The sequence below is a fragment of the Panthera pardus genome, unplaced genomic scaffold, assembly GCF_024362965.1.
Source record: "Panthera pardus isolate Hobbes unplaced genomic scaffold, ASM2436296v1 HiC_scaffold_10, whole genome shotgun sequence".
NCBI classification, from domain to species: domain Eukaryota; kingdom Metazoa; phylum Chordata; class Mammalia; order Carnivora; family Felidae; genus Panthera; species Panthera pardus.
Window position 1 is genome coordinate 86,594,953 of NW_026526655.1, and position 20,559 is coordinate 86,615,511.

Below are 20,559 nucleotides of genomic sequence, written 5' to 3' on the forward strand. Positions count from 1 at the left end.
GAGTTCCCGTGGTGCTTTTTGTGAGAGAAGGGATTGTTAACCTCAGTGTCCTGGCTGACTTCCAATCTGTGTAATTGCATGCAGCCTACCTAAGTCTGCACTGTAGTTTCAATTAGGTAAAGTATTGTTCACTTCTTGTACTAAACTGCTGTGTTGTGTGGCTACAGACTGCTAATTAGCTGGTGTTTTTCAGGTGGCTGCGTTCGTGATGAACAAAACGTCTCTCTGGCCATCTCCTCCCCGCCCCTGCTATCTCCTCCTCCCAGGGTCTCACACACAACTGCATGCCTGTTTTCTACTATATTACCATTTCTTGGATTGAGGTACTTTGGGATTAGAAATAACTAGGATGTGGCAAGGAACATTTCTTTCATTTCCCTATGTAGCCACTTGCTTCTAGGCCTACCTAGCCTATTGTAGGGTGTTGGAGGGGAAACTCAGGCAGAGAATAGCAAGAATGTGATGAGAGGTGAATAAAATAGGCCTTCCTCTGCCAAGATGAAGGGTAAATTCCTGTCATTTCCAGGGAAGTATGAATGACTTTAAGAGCTTGGCACTCTAGGAATTGGTTATTTTCAGTGCGATATGACTAGAGAGTGAGGCCAGAGAGAACAGGGCATGCATTTTATTTCTCCTTTCTTGATGGTTAGAAAAATATAGTGGGACATGTAAACCACCCATAAAATACCTCACTATCTCTCTGGGGGATCTCCATCTCTAAATATGGCTCTGGGAGCATGAATGGAATCCCCTTCTGATGACTCGAAGGTCAGTACTAGGGAGGCACTTATGACCCTGGAATGGTAGCTGGAAGTGAAAAAGAAGTGGGAAAAGATGAGGGAGCAGAAAGCCAAGAGGACAGAGTTGTGCTTTAATTGGAGAAGAGTTGTTTTTAAGAGAAGAAATTTTCTGGGATGTGAAACGATGGCAAAAAAAAAAGTGTTCAAATGGGGAAAAAAATCAGATTAGGTAAAACATTACTTTGCATATCTTTTCACTATGTGAGAAAATTTGTTTTGATGTCCAAGCACAGAGACACAAATTAATTAGATAAAAATTCCTGTAGAGCAGAGGTAATTTCTTTTATCTTTTCTCATCCCAAACACTATGGGAAATAAAAGAATTAATTAATGAGTGAAATGAATGAATGAGTGAACAAAATGGATGAAAGGAAAATATTTATTAAGAGGTGTATGTTGATTGTCAGTTCATGGACAGCAGGGAAAAGTAAGCGTTTTTAGTGCCAAAGTGCCAGCACCTATGACTTGCCTACTGCTTGCTATGGCTCTGTCCCAAAGTATTCTACTTATCTCTTTGAAAATAAGACAGAAAAGGACAGAGGTCTCCTCAATCAATACACTCACAGTATCCCTGTAAAGAAAGGTTGGTTTGCAAATCTCCTAAGAAGAGGAGGGGCTGGCGTCAGAAAGTTGGGAGTGAGAGTCAGCTGAGGGGAGTGGACTTTGTGGAGCAGAAGTGAAACATCACAACTGAATAAGGTTCCCCTGCTCTTAGGGGCTGATTGTTATCCTGGTAAAATTGTGTTCATTTCCAGCTCAGCGTCTATCATGATAGTCACTCGATGTGTATTTGTGTTCTGCATAAATGAGAGGTTGATGGTAGGCAGCCAGTGCTCGAGGATGAAGAGAGTTCTCAGAGTGAGGAGGATGATGATGTAGGGAGAAAAGGCAGAAAAAAGAAAGGGGACAATGGAAGAGAAAATAGCCTGGTTAAGAAGAATGTGAATATGATACAGAAGAGAAGAAATTACTGGAAGTGAGACACAGTAATCTCTACACAAAGGGCAACATTTGGTATAAAGTTTCTGAATTCCACATGTATATTCAACTTCCTTTGTACACCTTAGCAAGTTAACCTGAGGAAAAATTACAGACCGAAAAATGTCATTGAGGCAGAGATAAAACAGACTTAAGAATTCTAATCTTTGAGCTATACTGTCATGTAGGTGATCTCAAAGGAGATTTTCCCAATGTCTTGATCCAAACAGCCCCTCAATTCATGTCCTTGTTCCCCATACGCTCTCATTTCAGTTAAGCCCATGATTTCCGTTGTGAATCTCTTCAAAGTCAAGTGTGTGTCGGGTCTGTCACTGGCCACAGACCAATTGTTATTAATGGCTGAGATTTCTTCCTGTCCACAGTTAAGTCCACTCTTCTCTCAGCCCAGACAATACAGTCTCGAGATCAGAAATCTCATATATAATCTGCACTTTTTCTTGCATGAGGAAAAAAAAAACCCTAAGAACATGGGAACGTACAGCTATCCCGTGTTAACTATTCCTGGATGTCACCCTGCAGCTCTAATTTCTGCTTTCTCCTCTGCATTCTGGGTACTGCTGCCGGACTTGTCAGCACCTTGTCACGGCTTCCTTGTGCGTGGGCTACCATCGGACTCTGTGTTCTCAACAATTATCCATAAAAAACCCTACAGAATTCTTCACAAGTAAAAAATATATATATACATATTAACAGGTAAAAAAAAACGAACCTACTTTAAAAAATTTAGTATCCGGAAGCAGGTGCTGTTTGTAAATGCTGCTGTGTTGCCTCATCTTTTCCAGTCCTGTGTTGCTCTTTTGTTCGTGGTGTGGCAAGGATGTGGGAGCCAATATGATTTAACTAAATAATACACAAATGTCAAGAACACTTTCATGTCTTGTGTACAGACCAGAATAAATTACTCCGATGGAATGTTTGCTTTTCTTTTCAGGGAACAACCCCACAGTTTACAAGGAGCTATGCTGACAAGAAATGGCTAAGAAATATTATTTAAAGTAACCTATTTTAATGTAGGACTAAGTGTCTGAGGATTTCATTCTGGTTCAAAAGACAGAGGCCAGCAAAGGAAGTTGACAGGCAGACAGCAACGAGAAAACAATCTTGTCCGAGAATTCTTTTTTTTTTTTAATTTTTTTTAACGTTTATTCATTATTTTCGAGAGACAGAAAGAGACAGAGTGCAAGCAGGGGAGGGGCAGAGAAAAAGGAAGACACAGAATCCAAAGCAGCCTCCAGGCTCTGAGTGTCAGCACAGAGCCCAATGCGGGTCTCGAACCCACGAGACATGAGATCATGACCTGAGCTGAAGTCGGATGCTTAACCGACTGAGCCACCCAGGGGCTCCTCTTGTCCTAGAATTCTTACGGGCAGTGGGGAGAAAAATAAGTCCAGTCAGAAATGAAAATGAGGAAACTAGTTCTCAGAATTAAAGGTGAACTGAAAGGAATTGGCAGCTGCCTGGACATGCCAGCCAGAGAGGCCATGGTATCTGCTACACGTGACAGACCGAGAGACAACTGCAAAGCTCCCCAAACAACTCGCCTGAAGGGCTTGCCAGGAAGCCAGATGCTGCTTCTGGAAGAATATCTTCCGTGGTTGGGCATCTGGGTTCAGTGCTTTCCATTTAAAGAGGAGAAAGAAGGTGGTAAAAGGCAGAACCATCACTGCCTTTTAAAAAAACGTGCTTTTCTCTAAGTGTGCATATACACACACACGCGCACACACACACACAGCATTAATGAATGTGGAATTGAAGCTTGTTTTTAGAAAGAATCCCAGAAATAAAACTTTCCCTGGTGCTTTTTGGGTGGAAAGCAATGTGTTAGAGGGAGGGAGGAGGGAGAAAAGGAGGAGGGAGGGAGGAAGGGAGAGAGATTGAGGGGGAGAGAGAGAGAGAGAGAGAGAGAGAGAGAGAGAAACAGATACCTAGAAAACCCCCTATATAAATATGTCAATTTACTAATTAGTTAGGTAATTTTATTTAAAGAGCTGGGATTATAGCTGGTGTTCAATTAAAAAGGGGGGGGGGATTCAAGTGATAGGCCTGTGGCTCTATCATAGTTGGCTGGTCTTTCTCACTTTTTGTTTTACCGTTCCTTCTTCCCTGGAAACATAATCGAGTATTGGTATTGGCAAGAAGGCAGAGTGTGGTCTAGTGGACTGGAAATCAGGTGACTTGAGGTCTGGTTGATTTTTTCCCCCTTCTACTTTGAAGTTTGCTATGTCTCTGCTCCATTAAACAGGGGAATCAAATTTTTACATACTTAATAACAGAAGACAAGCTTTTGTAATCAAGATAATTTTTGTTTGTTTCACCTAATGCTAAATAATTCAAAGTGGTTAGGAAGTAAGTACTGAATCTAGAACCAACGATGGACCGGATGATTGTGTTGATAGGCAATAGGAATGATAGCCTTTAGTTTAGCAGTGGGAATAATGACAGAAGATGTGAAACGAAGTTTTTCTATTCCAAGATCTGTTACAAATACCAGACAATTAAGAAATGAGAAACCCTGGCATCTCACCCTGGAGTGCAGTGATTGATCTAACAGGCTCCAGTACTGACGGGTGGTCACAGAGTCCCTGACCAAGGCTCCCTCAGTAGGGGAAGCCTCTTTTACTACTCATTCATTGTACTCAGGGCCTCTTAACATGAAACCTTAATATTAATATTGCTTCTTTTGCAATTAGAGCTGCTTTTCTCTTCATGATGATGAAAAGATAAATATCAGGTGAGGAGACAGAAACTTGAGAGGAACCGCTTGCTAACCAATCCCCTCAAAATGGAATATTCTCTGGTTGTAGTCTGAACTACATATCAAAGTTCCAAGATTCCACTTGATCCTAACTGGAACCATTACTAGCTATTCGATTATTATTTTCTCACTCAATGAAGTCATGTGATTCCATCTGTTCAACGAAAATGACTGAGTATCTATGATATGTGGGACTCTGTACTAAGCTTTGGGGATATAACAGGAATCAAAGTGACACAAATTCCTGGAAACTATGAGCCAACGGCAGAGTTCAGTTCTTTACAATTTCCATCTTCATCGATATTTTCAGGACCTGATTATGCTATAGAATAACATAGTTTTTTCCTGCTAGGTTATTACATGTACTCCGATGATTTCTCAGGAACCAGAAAATAAGGATTAGAACAATAGCTAGTCATTACCAGAAATTCTGCCTAATGTTCTGTTACCACGGGAATTTACTAGGCTTCCTATGGAGGAGTAACAATTGGAGACACAAAATATAATACCTCTGTGCTTGCCAAGTTTTCTATCACCAGGCATGCCATTCTCAGATCCTTTTCCCAGTGTCTGCCTCTGACCACTCTTTCAATGTTAGACACCGCTGGGAATCTGTCCTCAGCTCCCTTTTGGCTCCAGACTGTCCTTTGCCAGTATTCGTGACCATACCCCCATTGCCGCCTTTAAAATGATGACTCCCAAATTCGTATCTAGATCCCAATCACCTTTCCTGCATTCCCAGCAGATGTTGCTTATCCTTGAATGGAATTCACTAATGAAGTATAAAGAATGACCAATCATATCACAGCCCCCAATTTTCAACTTCTTTCATGCCTCTAATTTTAGTCTTTTCCTTTAGTGAGTTGAGGGTATCACCCCTCAGCTAGTTCAAAACCTGGGTGCCATCCTGAAATCCTTCTTCCTTACCTCTTGCATACATTTGGTGAGTATGTCCTATTGAATCGACCCTCTCTGTGCCTCTTGTATCCACCCCTGTTACCTGTCCCCTCCCCCAGCATCTCTTTAGTTTGGGGTCTCTATCTTTGACCCTCGCCCCAGGCTCTTAACTGGTTTCACTATCTCCAGTTTGCCCTCCTACAGGCTATCTTAAAGACTGTGATCTTTATAAATAGAAATTGCATGACCTTATCTCCCTGCTTCTGACCCTTCCACGATTTACCTCATGTCTACAAAATGAATTTCGAATTTCGTAAGAAAGCCTGTGAAATGTTCTTCGCAACTTAGCTCTAGTTCACTACATCTTGGGCTTATGTTCTGCTACTTCTTTTATGCTTCCTAATCCTCCAATCACGTCAGAGGATTCACTATTTCTTCGCCATATCATAGGTCTCCAACACCACACGTCTTTGTCCACAGTTCTCTGTGCTTGTGGTAGGCCTGCTGGCTGCCAAACTGACATCTTTAAGATAGCCTGTGCTATCTCCTGTGGGAGGCATTCTTTGGTGTCTCTAGGCTAAGTTCCAGCTTCTGGTTGGTGCTCTCACAGTGTCTTGCAGTATTGCACCATATTTATTGCAATTGTTTACCAATTTATCTACCCCAGGAGACTACAGGACAAGTGAGGGTAGGAGTCCTATGTATTCCCCTAGTATTGAGTTTAGGGGGTCAGCAAACTTTCTCTGTGAAGGGTCAAAGTGTAAATGTTTTTGGCTTTGTGCAACTTGTCACAACTATTAACTCTTGCCACTGTAGCACGAAAGCAGCCTTTGACAATACACAAACATATAGGTGTGTGTATGTTCCAATAAAACTTTTTGACAAAAACAGGCAACAGGCTGTATGTAGCTTGGGGGTGGGCCATACTTTGCCAACCTGTGATCCAGTCCAGTGCCCAGAATACAGAGGGCACTCATTTAAGACATAAAGGAATATACAGGATTTCACAGTTGATAAACATTTTAATAAGTGTGAACTTATTTGACCTATTTCACATATGACCAAAAGGGAGGGTTAGAGATATTAAAAGATTTTCTTTAATGTTGTACAGCTTCTAAGGGGTGAGGTTGGGACTTGAGCCTATGTCTTCTGATTCCAAATCCCTGGTTCTTTCCATTAGTTAAAAGGCCAAGATTCATAGTGGAGAAGGATGGGGCAACTTACAAAATTTACCTCTTATGAGAAAATACCCCCATGGGGTGGACCACCACTGACAACAGGGAAGACAGTGGTAGATGGACAGTAGTCATTTTACGTTTTGTTTTGTTTCCTATTATTCAATGGGTAATGTCACCATTCAAATGTTAAAATAAAAGATCTAAAGTAATAATTTCCCTCCTGTCTTAAAAACCTTATCTCCCAAAGCCTTCCTCCAAAACAAGGATCCACCACTGGAAGGATCACTGAACCTTAGTCCCCAGCACACAAACCTTATAAATCCTGTGCCAAGATGTCTCCTAAGTAGATGACATTTTAATGATTACTACAGGGAGTTGGGAACTATTGCTTCATCCTCACGATCAGAGTAATTAATTTTCTTAACTACCAGGCCAAATTCTGCCACAGGAGTCCAGTTGAGAAATTTCGGGCCCATAGGAAGTACATTAGCTCTTCAAAGTGATTAGGGTGCCATTTCAAATACACAAGCAAAGGAGCTATTAGGCTTCTGGCTTATTTCAAACGACTTGCAGCCCTTGTCCCTCAGGAAAACGAAAAAAAAAAAAAAAAAAGGGGGGGGGAAAGAAAAAAGAGAGAAAAAAGAAAATAACAATTTGTACAGGTTCCTCATTTTCCAGTAAAAATACCCATGGCCTGCAAGTCATTGGCTATCAGGTATTATGGTTGGGTGAGCAACCAAAGTGTACAGAAAAAGGGGGGAGTGCCAGAGACAGCACAGAAAAACATAGCCTGATCCAAAGCACACCAGAGCTGAGCACTCAGAGGCCTGACGGGAGGCAGAGAGCTTCACCAGCCATTGCTCTTAAAGACCAGAGAGAAGGGCAAGAGATCATGGGCTTTCAAGTTCATTCTTTAGGCAAGTCTCATTGTTTCTCCCAAAATATCAGAAATGCTCACAATGCCATTTTAAAGTCACGGTGGATGAATTATTTCCTTACCATTGTATCCTCATACAACTCTTGTATTTCTAGGCCATCATCATTTGAGTTGCCTCTGACATGCTTTTGTAGAATATTTTATTTAACACCCATGAAGACCACAGAGAAGCTTTAAATATCAGTTTACTCTCAGAAAATAGCCACAGCTCAACAGTTTCGCCTTTCAATGAGGCATTCAACTGGCATGCTTCCATGAGATTTGTCTATTCAGCCATATCATTCCTTCACCTTGGAATTCTATGAACAGCTGGGCGATTTTCTTAGAGTCAATGCAAAAGGGAAGATTTTTTAGTTTTCTTTTCAACCTATTTTACAAAGTGCAAGTCTCCTATAAAAATGTTTACTTGCATCTAAAGCCTGCAGCAAATATACTCTTCCAAAGCTATTTTTGAAACTCAGTGAATGACATGATTTCATTAGTCATCTCTAAAAGCCACCCATTTCTAAGATATTTAGAGTTTCTCTGAACAATGTATACTACAGGGGAATTAAGTGTTTTATCATATGTTCCCCCACTTAAAAATTTGAGATTGTTTTGGCTTCCAAAATTCATGCCACAAAGCTAATCTGGCTGGCTAGTTCAATTTAGCTTGGTAGGTAGACATACTTATGTATTTATTTTCTCTAAGCGTCATGTATTATTTTTATCCTGGAAATAAAAACAAGGTGGGAAAAGACTTCAGTAATAGCTAGAACACCTTACTCGTAGTAATGGCAACAGGAATTCCAGAACTTCAAAAGATCAGTGCTACATATCAGGTAGATATGTAGTTGGTAGGATTCTAGGAATGTTTACTTACACAGGGTGTTTGAGGCACAGGATAAGGCCCTACCAGCTTCAAAATATCTCGCTTACCAGCACCCATAAAGCCAGTGTGGTGTTCTGTCTGGCAGAAAATTCTCACTGTGGGAATCATTCTGTTAAGTAAGATTACAAGGCAAGAGATCCATCTTGAGGAAACTGCTGTAACAGGGGCGGCTCTGGACAAGAAGCATGGGAAAAACTGTCTATCTCCAGCCTCATCATACCTGCCTCAGAGTCAAGGTAGAGTAGATGATCTTAGCAAGTGCCCACTTTGACGTGTTCCTAAGAACACGGAGCAAGACGCAGATGAGGTTGATGGAAAGTCACGGACAGAGTAGAGTTTGGCCGAACAGTTCACAAGGGACTGGCGGGTCGGGTATCATATGGTTTGTCAAACAGGTAAAATCAGCCTCAGTGGGACTAGGGGAAAGTGGCTGAGTCAGACCAGGGAGGCATGTAGGTTCTGGAAAAAGATTTTGTGTTGAGATAAAGAATTTTCTGAAAGCCAGGAAATTTGGCAACCCAGCTTCTGCAGTTCTTCCTATATTTATTTCATTAAAAATTATCTTCTATTTCTCTCACTATAAAGATAATATGTATATTTATGTATAATATTTGTCTAGAATAATAAGTTAAAAATGATAGGTACATAATAAGTGATAGCTACTGCATGAAACTCTTTTTTGTTTTTTATTTATTTATTTTTGAGAGAGAGAGAGAGACAGAATCCGAGCAGGCGAGGGACAGAGAAAGGCGGGGCAGACACAGAATCCGAAGCAGGCTCCAGGCTCTGAGCTGTCAGCACAGAGCCCGATGTGGGGTTCAAACTCACAAATCGTGAGATCATGACCTGAGCCAAAGTCGGACACTTAACTGACTGAGCCACCCTGGTTCCCTACTTCACCTGTTTTCTTAACCTCAGTGTCGCCTTCTATACCATTGTTAGGAGAGAAAAAGCAACACATGGCCAAAAAAAAAACTCCCGTAATTTAATGACTCTAAGAATGAAATATTAACATTTCAACAAAAATTTTTGCAGTCTTTTCCAGATGCACACATTTTCCATATATTTATGGTTACACCCTCTTTGAGTATATAAGATATTGTATCCCTGATTTAACATAACAGATCTCCAAATAAAAAAAAATCAATCAGTCATGAACTACATTTTACTAAGCTGATATGATGTGTCATGTTCTATATACCTTCCCCTATCACTGAACACTTAGGGTGCTTCCAAGTTTCTACCAGCGCAAATACGACTATAAACAATTTTGCCTGCATAAACTGCCTCCCCCATTACTTAATATGACTGGCTGAAAAGACATGAAGAATTGAAAGATTTGCATTCTGGAAATATATTACATATACGACTTTCCAATCATGCTGGTTGGTACATCCTAACTGGCAGCATACAAAGGGCTTGATCTAATATACACCCAACAAAATGGGATTCATCCTGTTTAATTAGTTTCCAATGATCTCATCTTCCTCTTTCCCTACCTTTGCAAAATAGAGAAAAGTTTGTTTCCTTCTAACCAGTGTCTCCTTTTGCCTTTTATTATTATTATTATTACTGTCACAATCACCCGGCGTTGAAACCTCAGACTTATCTCCATGGCTGACTGGATATGGGGATAAAGAAATGACAGAAATAAAAATTGTGTGGGATTTTGCTTTGAAAAGTCTCAAGGTTTAAGCCATTTCTTTCCATTTGATGTTCATCACTCTAATCCAAACACAACTCTCAGGTGGCCTCCTGGGTCTTTTCTCCTTCGATCTTGTTTGCCTTACACTCTGTTGTCTGACTACTTTCACAAATATTGAGCACATCATGCAATTGTCCCATAGATAAAGTTTCAGTGGTTCTCTATGGCTTATATAGCTCCTTTGCCTGGTTCTACTACCCATCAGCAACCAAACCTTATTTTTGTAGGTCCTCCTTCCTCATTAACTTCATCTTCACTTTGCCTCCCTGCCTTTCCAAAGAAGCAGGCTAAAGGAAAATGCATTTGACACATATTTTATAGAGATAGAACTTGCCATTTATGTGATGATTCAGAAGGTACTACAGGACCTTACGGTACTTATTACTGTAATGTCAATTTGTGAAAGTGGCTATTAATAAAGGTTTCTGGTTGATGGCATTTTGAGATGATAGCTTATTCTGAATTTCTGGTCTTATGTTATCACAGCAGAAGCATAGAACTTGACCTTGAGTTTGATCAAGAATGAGGACTCTGGACTCTGAGACTATTCAGCCTACACAGCTGTTGTGTAATCTTCTGCCTAATGCATTCACAACCCTTTAAAACTTCTGGCTTTTGAGGACAGGACTGGGACCAACCCTGTAGTCCAGTTGTGCCGTATTAAGCTTTCTCAGTTTGTAGTTTCTCTTTCAAGGGAATGTTTAATTCAGTGCGGTGCAAAATTGGAGTTCTATTCTGTTGGCTATAGAGTACGTAGGTCAAGTGGAATTTTTGGCACTTCATTACATTCCCTGACCCTCACTAAACAAACTTCAAAATATATATATTTGCAACAATTTGAAATAAACACTACACACAAGTGTTGATGGTAGATTTTCTGAAGAACTACCAAATGCATCAAGGCTAAGGAAAACATTCTAATGATTCTTTCAAACATGAATATTTTTAAATTCCTGTTAAACAATCTTCCTATTTAGTCTTCTCCGTCTTTGATGACATGCCACAATTGGCTGTTTATCAAAAACTTAGCAAAAAATGATTAATAAGATATAATCATGTGCACACACTTGTGCATAATTAAACCCAGTTTTAAAATCAGTGCAGGGTGGAATATGGTCACACCATTCAAGAAAGGTTGGCAACCTAGCAAATAACGCTTTTCTTTCTGTTTATAATAAAAAAATCATATGTGAATGCTGCGAAGGTGATACAATAATATGATCTTAAATCTTAGTTTAAAACATCTATTTCTATCTCTGCTGAACTGAGTGAAAGTTCTAACAGAATTGGGAAATTAATTTAGGTATAAGAAACATGATCAGGCATTAATTGTTATTCCTGGGATAGTGTGGCATAAAGGTGGAGGATTCTCATCCTTCTGAGATTTTTAATTGGAAGGATTTTCATCTGTTTTGTTTTTTTCAAAGGAGGATTTAGCTAACTCTACATTTCTTCATTTTATAGCTGTTCGTTCAGTTGGGGAAAAAAGGAATAATTGAGACTGAGTAATGGATATTTCTCAAGATCTCCAAGACTAGGTATTACATAGCAGTATGGGTATGATTTATGACTTTGTCCAGTTAAAGTTACTGGGATAAGCACTCCAGTATTTACTTGTAACCTGAAACCCTTTTCATGGTGTGCCTGGATCCTACGGGAAAAGAATTTACATTTGAGGAATGCTTACCTTGTGCCAGGCATTTTATATGCATTATCTTATTTAATTCTCATAACCACAAGGTATGGCCAATATTATTTAATCTGATTTTATGTGCGTGAGATCATAAGAGGAGTAAGGTATAAAATGAGGATTTGACTCTCTCGCTTTTTCTATTTCCTTAAAATCCAAGATCCTTTCACTAAACCGCATGGGTTTCCCATTGGAGCCATTATGTGGAGGTGATAAGAGAGGACATTCTGGCAATAAGGGAAAGTCTGAACTTTGACACAAGTTCTCCTCTGGGGTAAAATAGAAAAGAAACTAATATGATGAGTTAGATTAAAGCATGTTCCCTAATGCAGTAACTGATTAAGCAAGTTATGGACTATCCACACTATGGAATACTATGTCAATGTCATCATTAGAGAGAATCACATAAGTCTGTTTAATGAAATGGAAGACTGTCCATGAGTTGCAAAATATTGCATAACAATATGTGCAAAATGATTAACTTTAACACAATAACAACCATATACACATATGTTTGCACGTGCTTAAACACAGGTCTGGAAGCATATATACAAAAATGTTGGTTACTTCTGCTCAGCAGGCTAAGAGTAACCAGTAGGCAAATTTTACCTCTTAATCTCTATGCACCACTGTTGCTTAAATTTTGTGTGTGTGCAATTATATGTATTAAATTTACAAGTAAAAAGCATGTAATGGATTGGTTGAATAATCTGTAGGAATGACTCAACCCAAGGAATGGATGATTAAGGAGATTTAATCTCACAAAAGCAAAACAGTCCAATCTATTTGACACTCTATCAGGCTTCAACATTACTATACGTATATGGCAAAAGGTAAAACCTCATCACTTGTATTGCACTCTGTCTTATCTGAAGAAGGTGTTAAAAGAGAGCAAATAAGTACCAGTCATATCAAACTTAACATGTCCAAAATGGAGCTTTCTAGTTTGCTCTTCTTATTCAACCCATCTGTGTAGTATTACCATTTCTTCATGTGCCTAAGCCCAAATCCTAGGAGGCACACTTGCTTTCTCCTTTCTTTTTCCAGCTGTATTCTGACCAGCAGCAGATCCAACCTGACCTATCACCAATATATCTCTTTAAGGACTCCACATAAGCCATCATTACCTCTTGCCTGGACTCCATGGTTGCCTCCGTACAGGTCTCCTTGCTTCCATTTTACAAATCCATTCTCCACATGGCAGCCAGAGTGATCTTTTATATTCCCTCAATTTAGCACTCCTTATGTATTTTTATTGTATTTATTTATTTTATTATTATTAATTTTTTAGAGAGAGAGGTGAAAGACAGAGAGAGAGAGAGAGAGAGCATGAGCTGGGGGGAGGGGCAGAGGGAGAGAGAGAATCCTAAGCAGACTCCACGCTCAGCACGAAGCCCAACATGGGGCTTGATCACATGACCCTGGAATCATGATCTGATCTGAAATCAAGAGTTGGATGCTCAACAGGCCGAGCCACACAGATGCCCCAGTTTTTCATTGCATTTAGAATACAATCCAAATCTCTCACTGAGGCCCACAAGAACCTATGTGATCTGATACCAGTTGATCTAATGGCTAGGACCTTAACTCCTACCACCATCCTTCTAGTTCATTAAGCTCTAACTATTCTGGCTTGCTTTCTGCTTTTCAAATACATCAAGCTCTGTGGGTCGCTGGGTATTTACACTTGCTTTTTTTTTTTTTTTTTTGCCTTCAATACTCTTCTCTTAACTTTTTACATGGATGGCACCTTGCCAATATGAATCAATGTTTTACAAATGAGGAAACTGAATTTCAGACAGTGTAAGTAACTTATTCGTGGTCATAGCACTTGCTACATGATGAAGCTTTGTTTTGTACTCAGTTCTGAATTATTTCATGCTCTTCCCATTACACTAGATAATGAAGACAGTCCATCCTATGGCTGTGGTTAAGGTTATGACAATAGATGAGCAAGTATCTACTTGCTGAAAAGACCAGGAAAAATAAATTATTTTAAAAGTTCCTTTTATAGGTTCTCCTTCCTACCTTTAGCACATTCTCCAACTTCTTCAGGAAGACTTACACTGGCTAAGGGGAAAATTTGAGATAGATACATTTGGAAAATCTTGTCTGAGAGATGTGAAATTCAATACTGCTATATAAGAAATGAGAATATGATGACCCAATCAGAACCCCTTACAACTTACTTAGTTAGATGTCCAAAGAGAATTTTCATGGTGTCACGATTTGGTGGAGGGAGTTTTTGCACAAGAGACTTTATAGTTTCAATTCTTGCGTTGTAGTCTTGCTTTTCTGAAAAATAAATAAATAAAAGGAAGGTTAGAAAAAAAAAGAGATTTTATAGGTGCATGAGGGAATTTTCTTAGGAGAACTTTGGAGTAAGATGTAGCAACATAAAGTCTTAATCAGCAACCAAAGAGAATAGGTGTATTCAATGTCCTTATCATGAAGTTTTTTTTTTTAGTTTGACTGTGATGTAGATCATAGTAATACCAAGCAGCAACAGCATAGCTTTGACATAATCTTCTTGTTAAGATCAGTTATTGAATCAGTTTTATAAATTCTTTATTGTTTTATAAGACACTGTGGGGTGAATAACGGCTCTCCAAAGATGTTCATGCCCTCATCTCTGAAACCTGTGAATATGTTGCCTTCTATGACAAAAGGGACTTTGCCAATGTGATTCAATTAGGGACTCTGAGATGGGGAGGTTATTTCGGAATTATCTGGGTAGGTCCAGTAAAATCACAAAGGTGGTTAAGAGAAAAGCAGGAGGATCAGAGTCAGAGAAAAAAGATGATGTATCAATGGAAACAGAAAAATAAGTGGCTATTTGATGAAAAGCCATGGGCTAAGGAGCGAAGATAGCCTCTAATAACTGTAAAAGTCAAGGAAAGAGAGTCCCCAGAAGAAGCACAGGTGTGCCAACACCTCGATTTTTCCCAGCGAGACAGATTTCAGACTTCTGACCTTCATGAGTGTAAGATAATATGTTTGTGTTGTCTGAAGCCACTGAGTTGTGATAACTTGTTATAGCAGCAATAGGAAATGAACAGATGAGGACACAAAATGTGATTAAATTACCAATATTTTATTGTTCACTTGATTTTGTGGAAGGGTAAATAATTTTTAAAAATTTCTTCTATGTTATCTTTTCTCTCTAAGAGATTTTTTTTTTGCTATAAAATTAAAAAATGCAAACATTAAAAATTGAAGGCATAATACCTAGTCACATATATTTTCAAAAATATAGTAGGTTGTTTAAAACTACATACCGCCTAGATTGCTTTCTTTCATTTTGTTTCTCTTTTCCTTCAAGGGCATGGATGGCATAATAAGAATTGACTTACTTAGCATCTAGGGAATTCATCTTACCATAATTTTAACCAGGACTTTGAACTGTGATTACTTATTCAACTTAAATACTTTATGCAAATTGACTTAGGTACCTTTACTTTCTATATTCTGTCTAACTTACAGAGCTCCTGGTGATCCTTAAGAGGTCACTGTTGGAAAAGACGATATAGAAGAATAATATGTAAGGCACACATCCACCCAATATTTATTCTCTTCTTCTTGGCAAGACAATCCATTGTTGAGGGGATGGCTGTATACTCTACTAAAAGAGTTCCTTTCCCAACCTCCTTGGCAGCTGGAGTGAACATGTGACCACATCAGGCCAATGAGACTTCAGTCAAAGTGATAGATAGAACTTCTGGAGAGGCCATGTGCCAGGAGCTGACTTAGCTTGTTAGCCTTTTTACCTTTCTGCTCCTCAAAATGTAAATGGAATGGTTGTACCATCAAATGACCTTGAGAATTGACTCCACTCAGCTGGTAGAAGTTTCTCTGAATCTGTGAAGGAGTCAAATCAGTCCTGTACAGTCTCTGGGTTTCTTTAACGTAAGAAAATCAGCCAGATTGGACCAAAGGCTTTGAAGATGAGTCTCTGATACTAAAGCCAAACACAATTCCTAATACAAAGTGCTTCTAAAAGCCCAATTCATTATCACCTGTTATGAGGTATATAAACTTTACAGAGTAGGGTAAGAAAGAGTTAGTTCAGAAGCTGGCAGGTTTTTCTTTTTTTTTAAATACACTGTTGCAAAAGAAACTTTTAATAAGGAATTATAGGAAAATATCCTGCAAAAGATGGTATTTGGCAACAGTGGAGTGGGGGGCAATCTTCCTAGTAGAACTCTGCTTGGAAACTTTTCTTCTTCCTCCCAAAACCACAAAGGCCTATAAATAATGCCTCCCACAGTTAGAGCTTTCAAAATTGCAGTTATTCTTAGAAGAGTTCCAACATAATATGGATTAAACAACTGCAAATGAAAGAGACAAAGGGGAAGAGAGAGAGAGAGAAATTAAAAAAAATAAAAAAGGAGAGAGAAAGAAAAAGAAAAGCCAGTTTCAACATCATGGAATACAGCAGATATAATCTTTCTGCCGAAAGGGTAGAAAGCCCCCTTGTTGCTCAATGATGGTAAGACAATGTGATGCTACATAGGACCAGCTGGAGGCTGTGGGATATAACTAACTCAGAAAAAATAAGTAAAACAGCTCAATAAAGAGGAGAGTGAAATTTGTGTAGTATGTCCAGGACAGAGCTCTTAGGGATACTTGGATACTTTGTATTTAGTCATCTGAAGCTGATACCACACACCAATGATATATAATTCACATCTAAATACATACATATATATATATATATATATATATATATATATATATATATATATACATACATACATCTACTTATACGCACATTTACATATTCACGAGGTGGACACATTCTGCATAGTTGGTATGATGCTAGTAGGTATCATTTACCTGAGGACCTGGTGAACTACTTGGTTCAAGCAATAATGATGATATTGGGAGAGGAGAGGAAGGAAGAGGAGAGGAAATTTCCAATTTCACTGAAATCTCTCGCCATCATAATAATCAGGTCAGCATCAGAGTCTCCAAAAAAGCGACCAGTTGACATTGGGGACAGAAGGAGCAGTCATAAGTTTGACAGACGATTAGGTGGAAGGTGGTCTAAAATGGCTACATCTAACAGCAAACCTCAGCTTTACAGGGAACATATGACTCAGGTTTAAGAAACGTTGGGGGTTGCTTAATCAGAAATATTTACATTTTCAAGGCCACTGCCATGGTGCTTGAGCCGGAATTAAAACTTTAATAAGCTTGTTTAACCATCAGGTAGAAGAACTATGAACTGCCCGAGACAGAGTCAGTTCTCTCTCTTGTGTGTTCCTTTGCACTTAGGACATTCTATTTATACAACATTCCACATGATGTTTCCATGGCTTGATATGCCTTTTAAGTTCTCCCATTAAGCTGGGAATTTTCCTATAAAGCTGGACAGATTTTATACTGGCACATAGAGGGTTAAATGAATGAAGACAGAATTATCGAACAAATGAAAAACCTGAACATGGATTAGAATACACTGACCTTGGTTTGAATTCTGCAACAGCTTTTTATTATCTGTGTGGTCTTGGACAAGTTTCTCACTTTCTTTGAATAATATCTAAAAGGCTAGTTTTATGGATTAAACAAGATAGTATGCAATGTACCTAGCATAATGACTAGTAAAAAGTACACACTCCACAAATATTCACCCCTTTCTCACCCCTTTATTCACCCACAAATATTCGCCCCTTTTTTGAGGCCCATGCTGTGTCTGGCTCATGTCTTATTTTCAGCAGTAAGCATTCTACCTGGTTGTAGTGGTCATCCAAAGTGCAGTTGCCAGTACTCGAACTGAGTTGCTGCCCGTTGGTGACAATACAATTGCCATGGTAGCCTGACATTTCACAGCACACTAGATACTTTGTGATCAACAGGGACTGATGATCGGATCGGTGAGCAATTCAGTTACACTTAAGAATCCTTATAAAAGTATATGGTGGTTCCCATATCTGCTTATAAGAAGCATTCTACACGAAGGCTACTTCATAGGAATATTTTCTCTCTCTTTCTCTACGTTCACACATACTTGAGAAATCACACAATTGCATAGTGGTTCATGCATTGTGTGGCTATGTTATATTTAAGTACTGGAGGGGGAAGTGAACAATGGTTCAGAGAGAACTGGAGTATTACTAAGGAAGAGAAATTTGCTTTCCTTACAACATAAGCAGAACAAAATCTTTGAAAAGGTTATAGGAAAGCAGTGGTTTCCCCTTCAAATCAATACCACACCCACTCTTTCATAGCTTGTAGAATCAGGAAATAACGCAAATACTTCTAAGTGGAGGAACATCTAAAAATATAATTGGATACATTAAAATTGAAGTGACACCTTTTCGGATCTGGTTTATTGACGTGTCATATAAGGAATTGGAATCCACATACATAATACAGGACTGGTTAACGAGCTAAGATTCATATACAGCTTACTAAAGATGTGTCACTCGTCTTCATTTGATTCAGTGAGCACTGAAACACAGCATTTTCTATTGATATTCCTCCTTCAGCATATGGTTTCTCGTTATTGTGAAGTATTGAGAGTTTTGAGAAGACTTTGAGATACCTCTGACTTTTTTTTACATTATGACCTAAGGGAAAGGGGAGAACTTCTTCTTTATGGAGAATTAGAGAATCTCTTAGGTAAATTGTGAGACTTCTGCAAAATCTTTCCAGTAACAAGCAACTCCATAATTCTCCACCCTTTCCCTCACATTTGCCCCTAACCTCATTCCCGTATGACTTATTTTTGTATTTACTCTATGCTTTATACTACCTCTGTTTTAGTTTTCTAACCATATCCCAACTGCCTCACCAGTCTCTAAGCTGTGAACGTAACCTCCTCTCTAACTGCACACAAAACCTTTCTGTAGTGCTTCATTGTTGCCACTGTTGGGTGGCAAGAAATGTCTATGTAAAAATACGTATAACTTACATGTCCGTGTTAAAATAGTAAAATAGGAAACGATTTCTTCCTAATGCCTATCCCTCACCCACCTGGCCCCATATTCTCAAACTACATGGAACTCTGTTGTAAATGAACTTCTTGAAAAACAACTCCAGGCTACTTAGAGAAGTAACAGCTTCTACGTGATGTGAAATAGACTTTAATGTTATGATAAGGATGTGGCTTTATAGTTTTGCCCTGATTCATGGTTTTGAGGACACATTTTTTAAAAATATAGTTTATGAGAGTTACATTTACATTTATCTGCATGAAATGTTGCTACTAAAACAAGGACATTTAAAACCAAATGCCTTTTCTGCAAAGAGATAAGATAAAGTTATACAATGATTGAAAGAGTTCTGTGCAGTGCAGAACCCTGGACCTGGTGACCTCTGGACACTTTTCTGGCCTTATCATCCATGCATTTATTATTCTTAAGTTATTTATAGCCACATGTTAAATCATTTTCCAAAATTAAGTCTTCTTTGTTATGTGGGTTCACCCAGAGGAAGAAAAGACCAGATTCTCTCAGCAGCCAATATATTGGTAGTACTACTCATTCTATTTATCTGTAACTCTTAAAGGACAACTGTACCCCTTTGTTTTAAGAAGGTCAGCAATTATCACAGCTGTTCTGCTCCTTAAAGTTATTCTGGAATGTATAATGCATCCTATAAGAAAAAGATGGTAGTCTCTTATACATTAGGGCCATATTTGGAAGAAAGCAATTGAGTTTCTATTCAATTCATAATTTTTTGTATCATGACCATTTCAGAGTTTAGAGACTGTCCTGGCTTATAGGAAGAATAAGTATCATCAGATAACATTTTATGTATTACTGTACCCTACAACTGAATACAAATCTCTGAGGACATGCCTTTTAATTATAAAACTTGAGGTAGATGCTGAGGAATCATCCAAGTCATGATAACTGCCTGATAAATTTCTTTAAGTAACTTACATTTACTTTAGGGAGAAGCATGTGAGGGCAAATCCAGGACTCACAGATGGATTCAAATAAACATATACTTCAAATTCATGTTATAAAATAACAGAAGCCATATATCATGAAGAAGTCTGAAAGAACTCGGTGAGAATTTTATTCTGCTATATGATTTGGGGAAACATATGATACGTTGTTTGAATTTTTGATGCTTCCCATTCTTCAAAACCCCAAAAAGCCCATACCCCATAGGACTGTTTGTAGAATTAAACATTTCGGTGCACATCAATGCACAGATAATGAGTGCTTATTAAATGTATGTCCTCTTCCAATGAAAATCTTTCTTTTGAATCATCCTCTCTCTCAGGGTTGGCACATGACTGTTCATAGTTCAAGGCTGTTTCCAAAATCATACAAAGCCATAAATATTAATCTTTAGTACCTTTTCCTAAAAATAGGAACAGCCTATAATATGTGATATCTTTGTAAGTCCTCAGAATCATGTCCATTATCAAAGAGTGTTTGGTCATAATTCATAAGTAGATACATTGTATCACAAATAGAAGTGTCATTATATCATAAACTAGGAATAACCATGGCTTCAGGCTAACCTGTGGTTGGCAATTGCAATTTTTTAAGATTCTAACCACCCCACTAGCCATCTCCCTCCGAACCAGAAAAGCCTTGTTTTGTATTTAATTAAAAGGAAGGCACATTCTCAATGCCTGCAGATACCAGGTAAGTTTGACTCTGGGTGATGATAATCTATGTCAGAACAGTTCAACTTGAGAACGGACGTATGTAACTTGCAGGGCACGAAAGATGCACCAGGAACTGAATACTGGCCTCAGGTAAG

At 38.7% G+C, this 20,559-nt stretch overlaps 1 protein-coding gene across 2 annotated transcripts in view; it reads right to left on the bottom strand.

The window, feature by feature from the left end:
* ARHGAP15 (Rho GTPase activating protein 15) overlaps nucleotides 1-20,559 on the bottom strand; it is a 610,088-nt gene that overhangs the window by 47,708 nt on the left and 541,821 nt on the right. For both annotated transcript variants that reach the window (XM_019455105.2, XM_053909137.1), the window contains one exon: nucleotides 14,022-14,127. In XM_019455105.2, coding sequence (XP_019310650.1) covers nucleotides 14,022-14,127 — 106 coding nt within the window. The remainder of the gene's footprint in view (nucleotides 1-14,021; nucleotides 14,128-20,559) is intronic.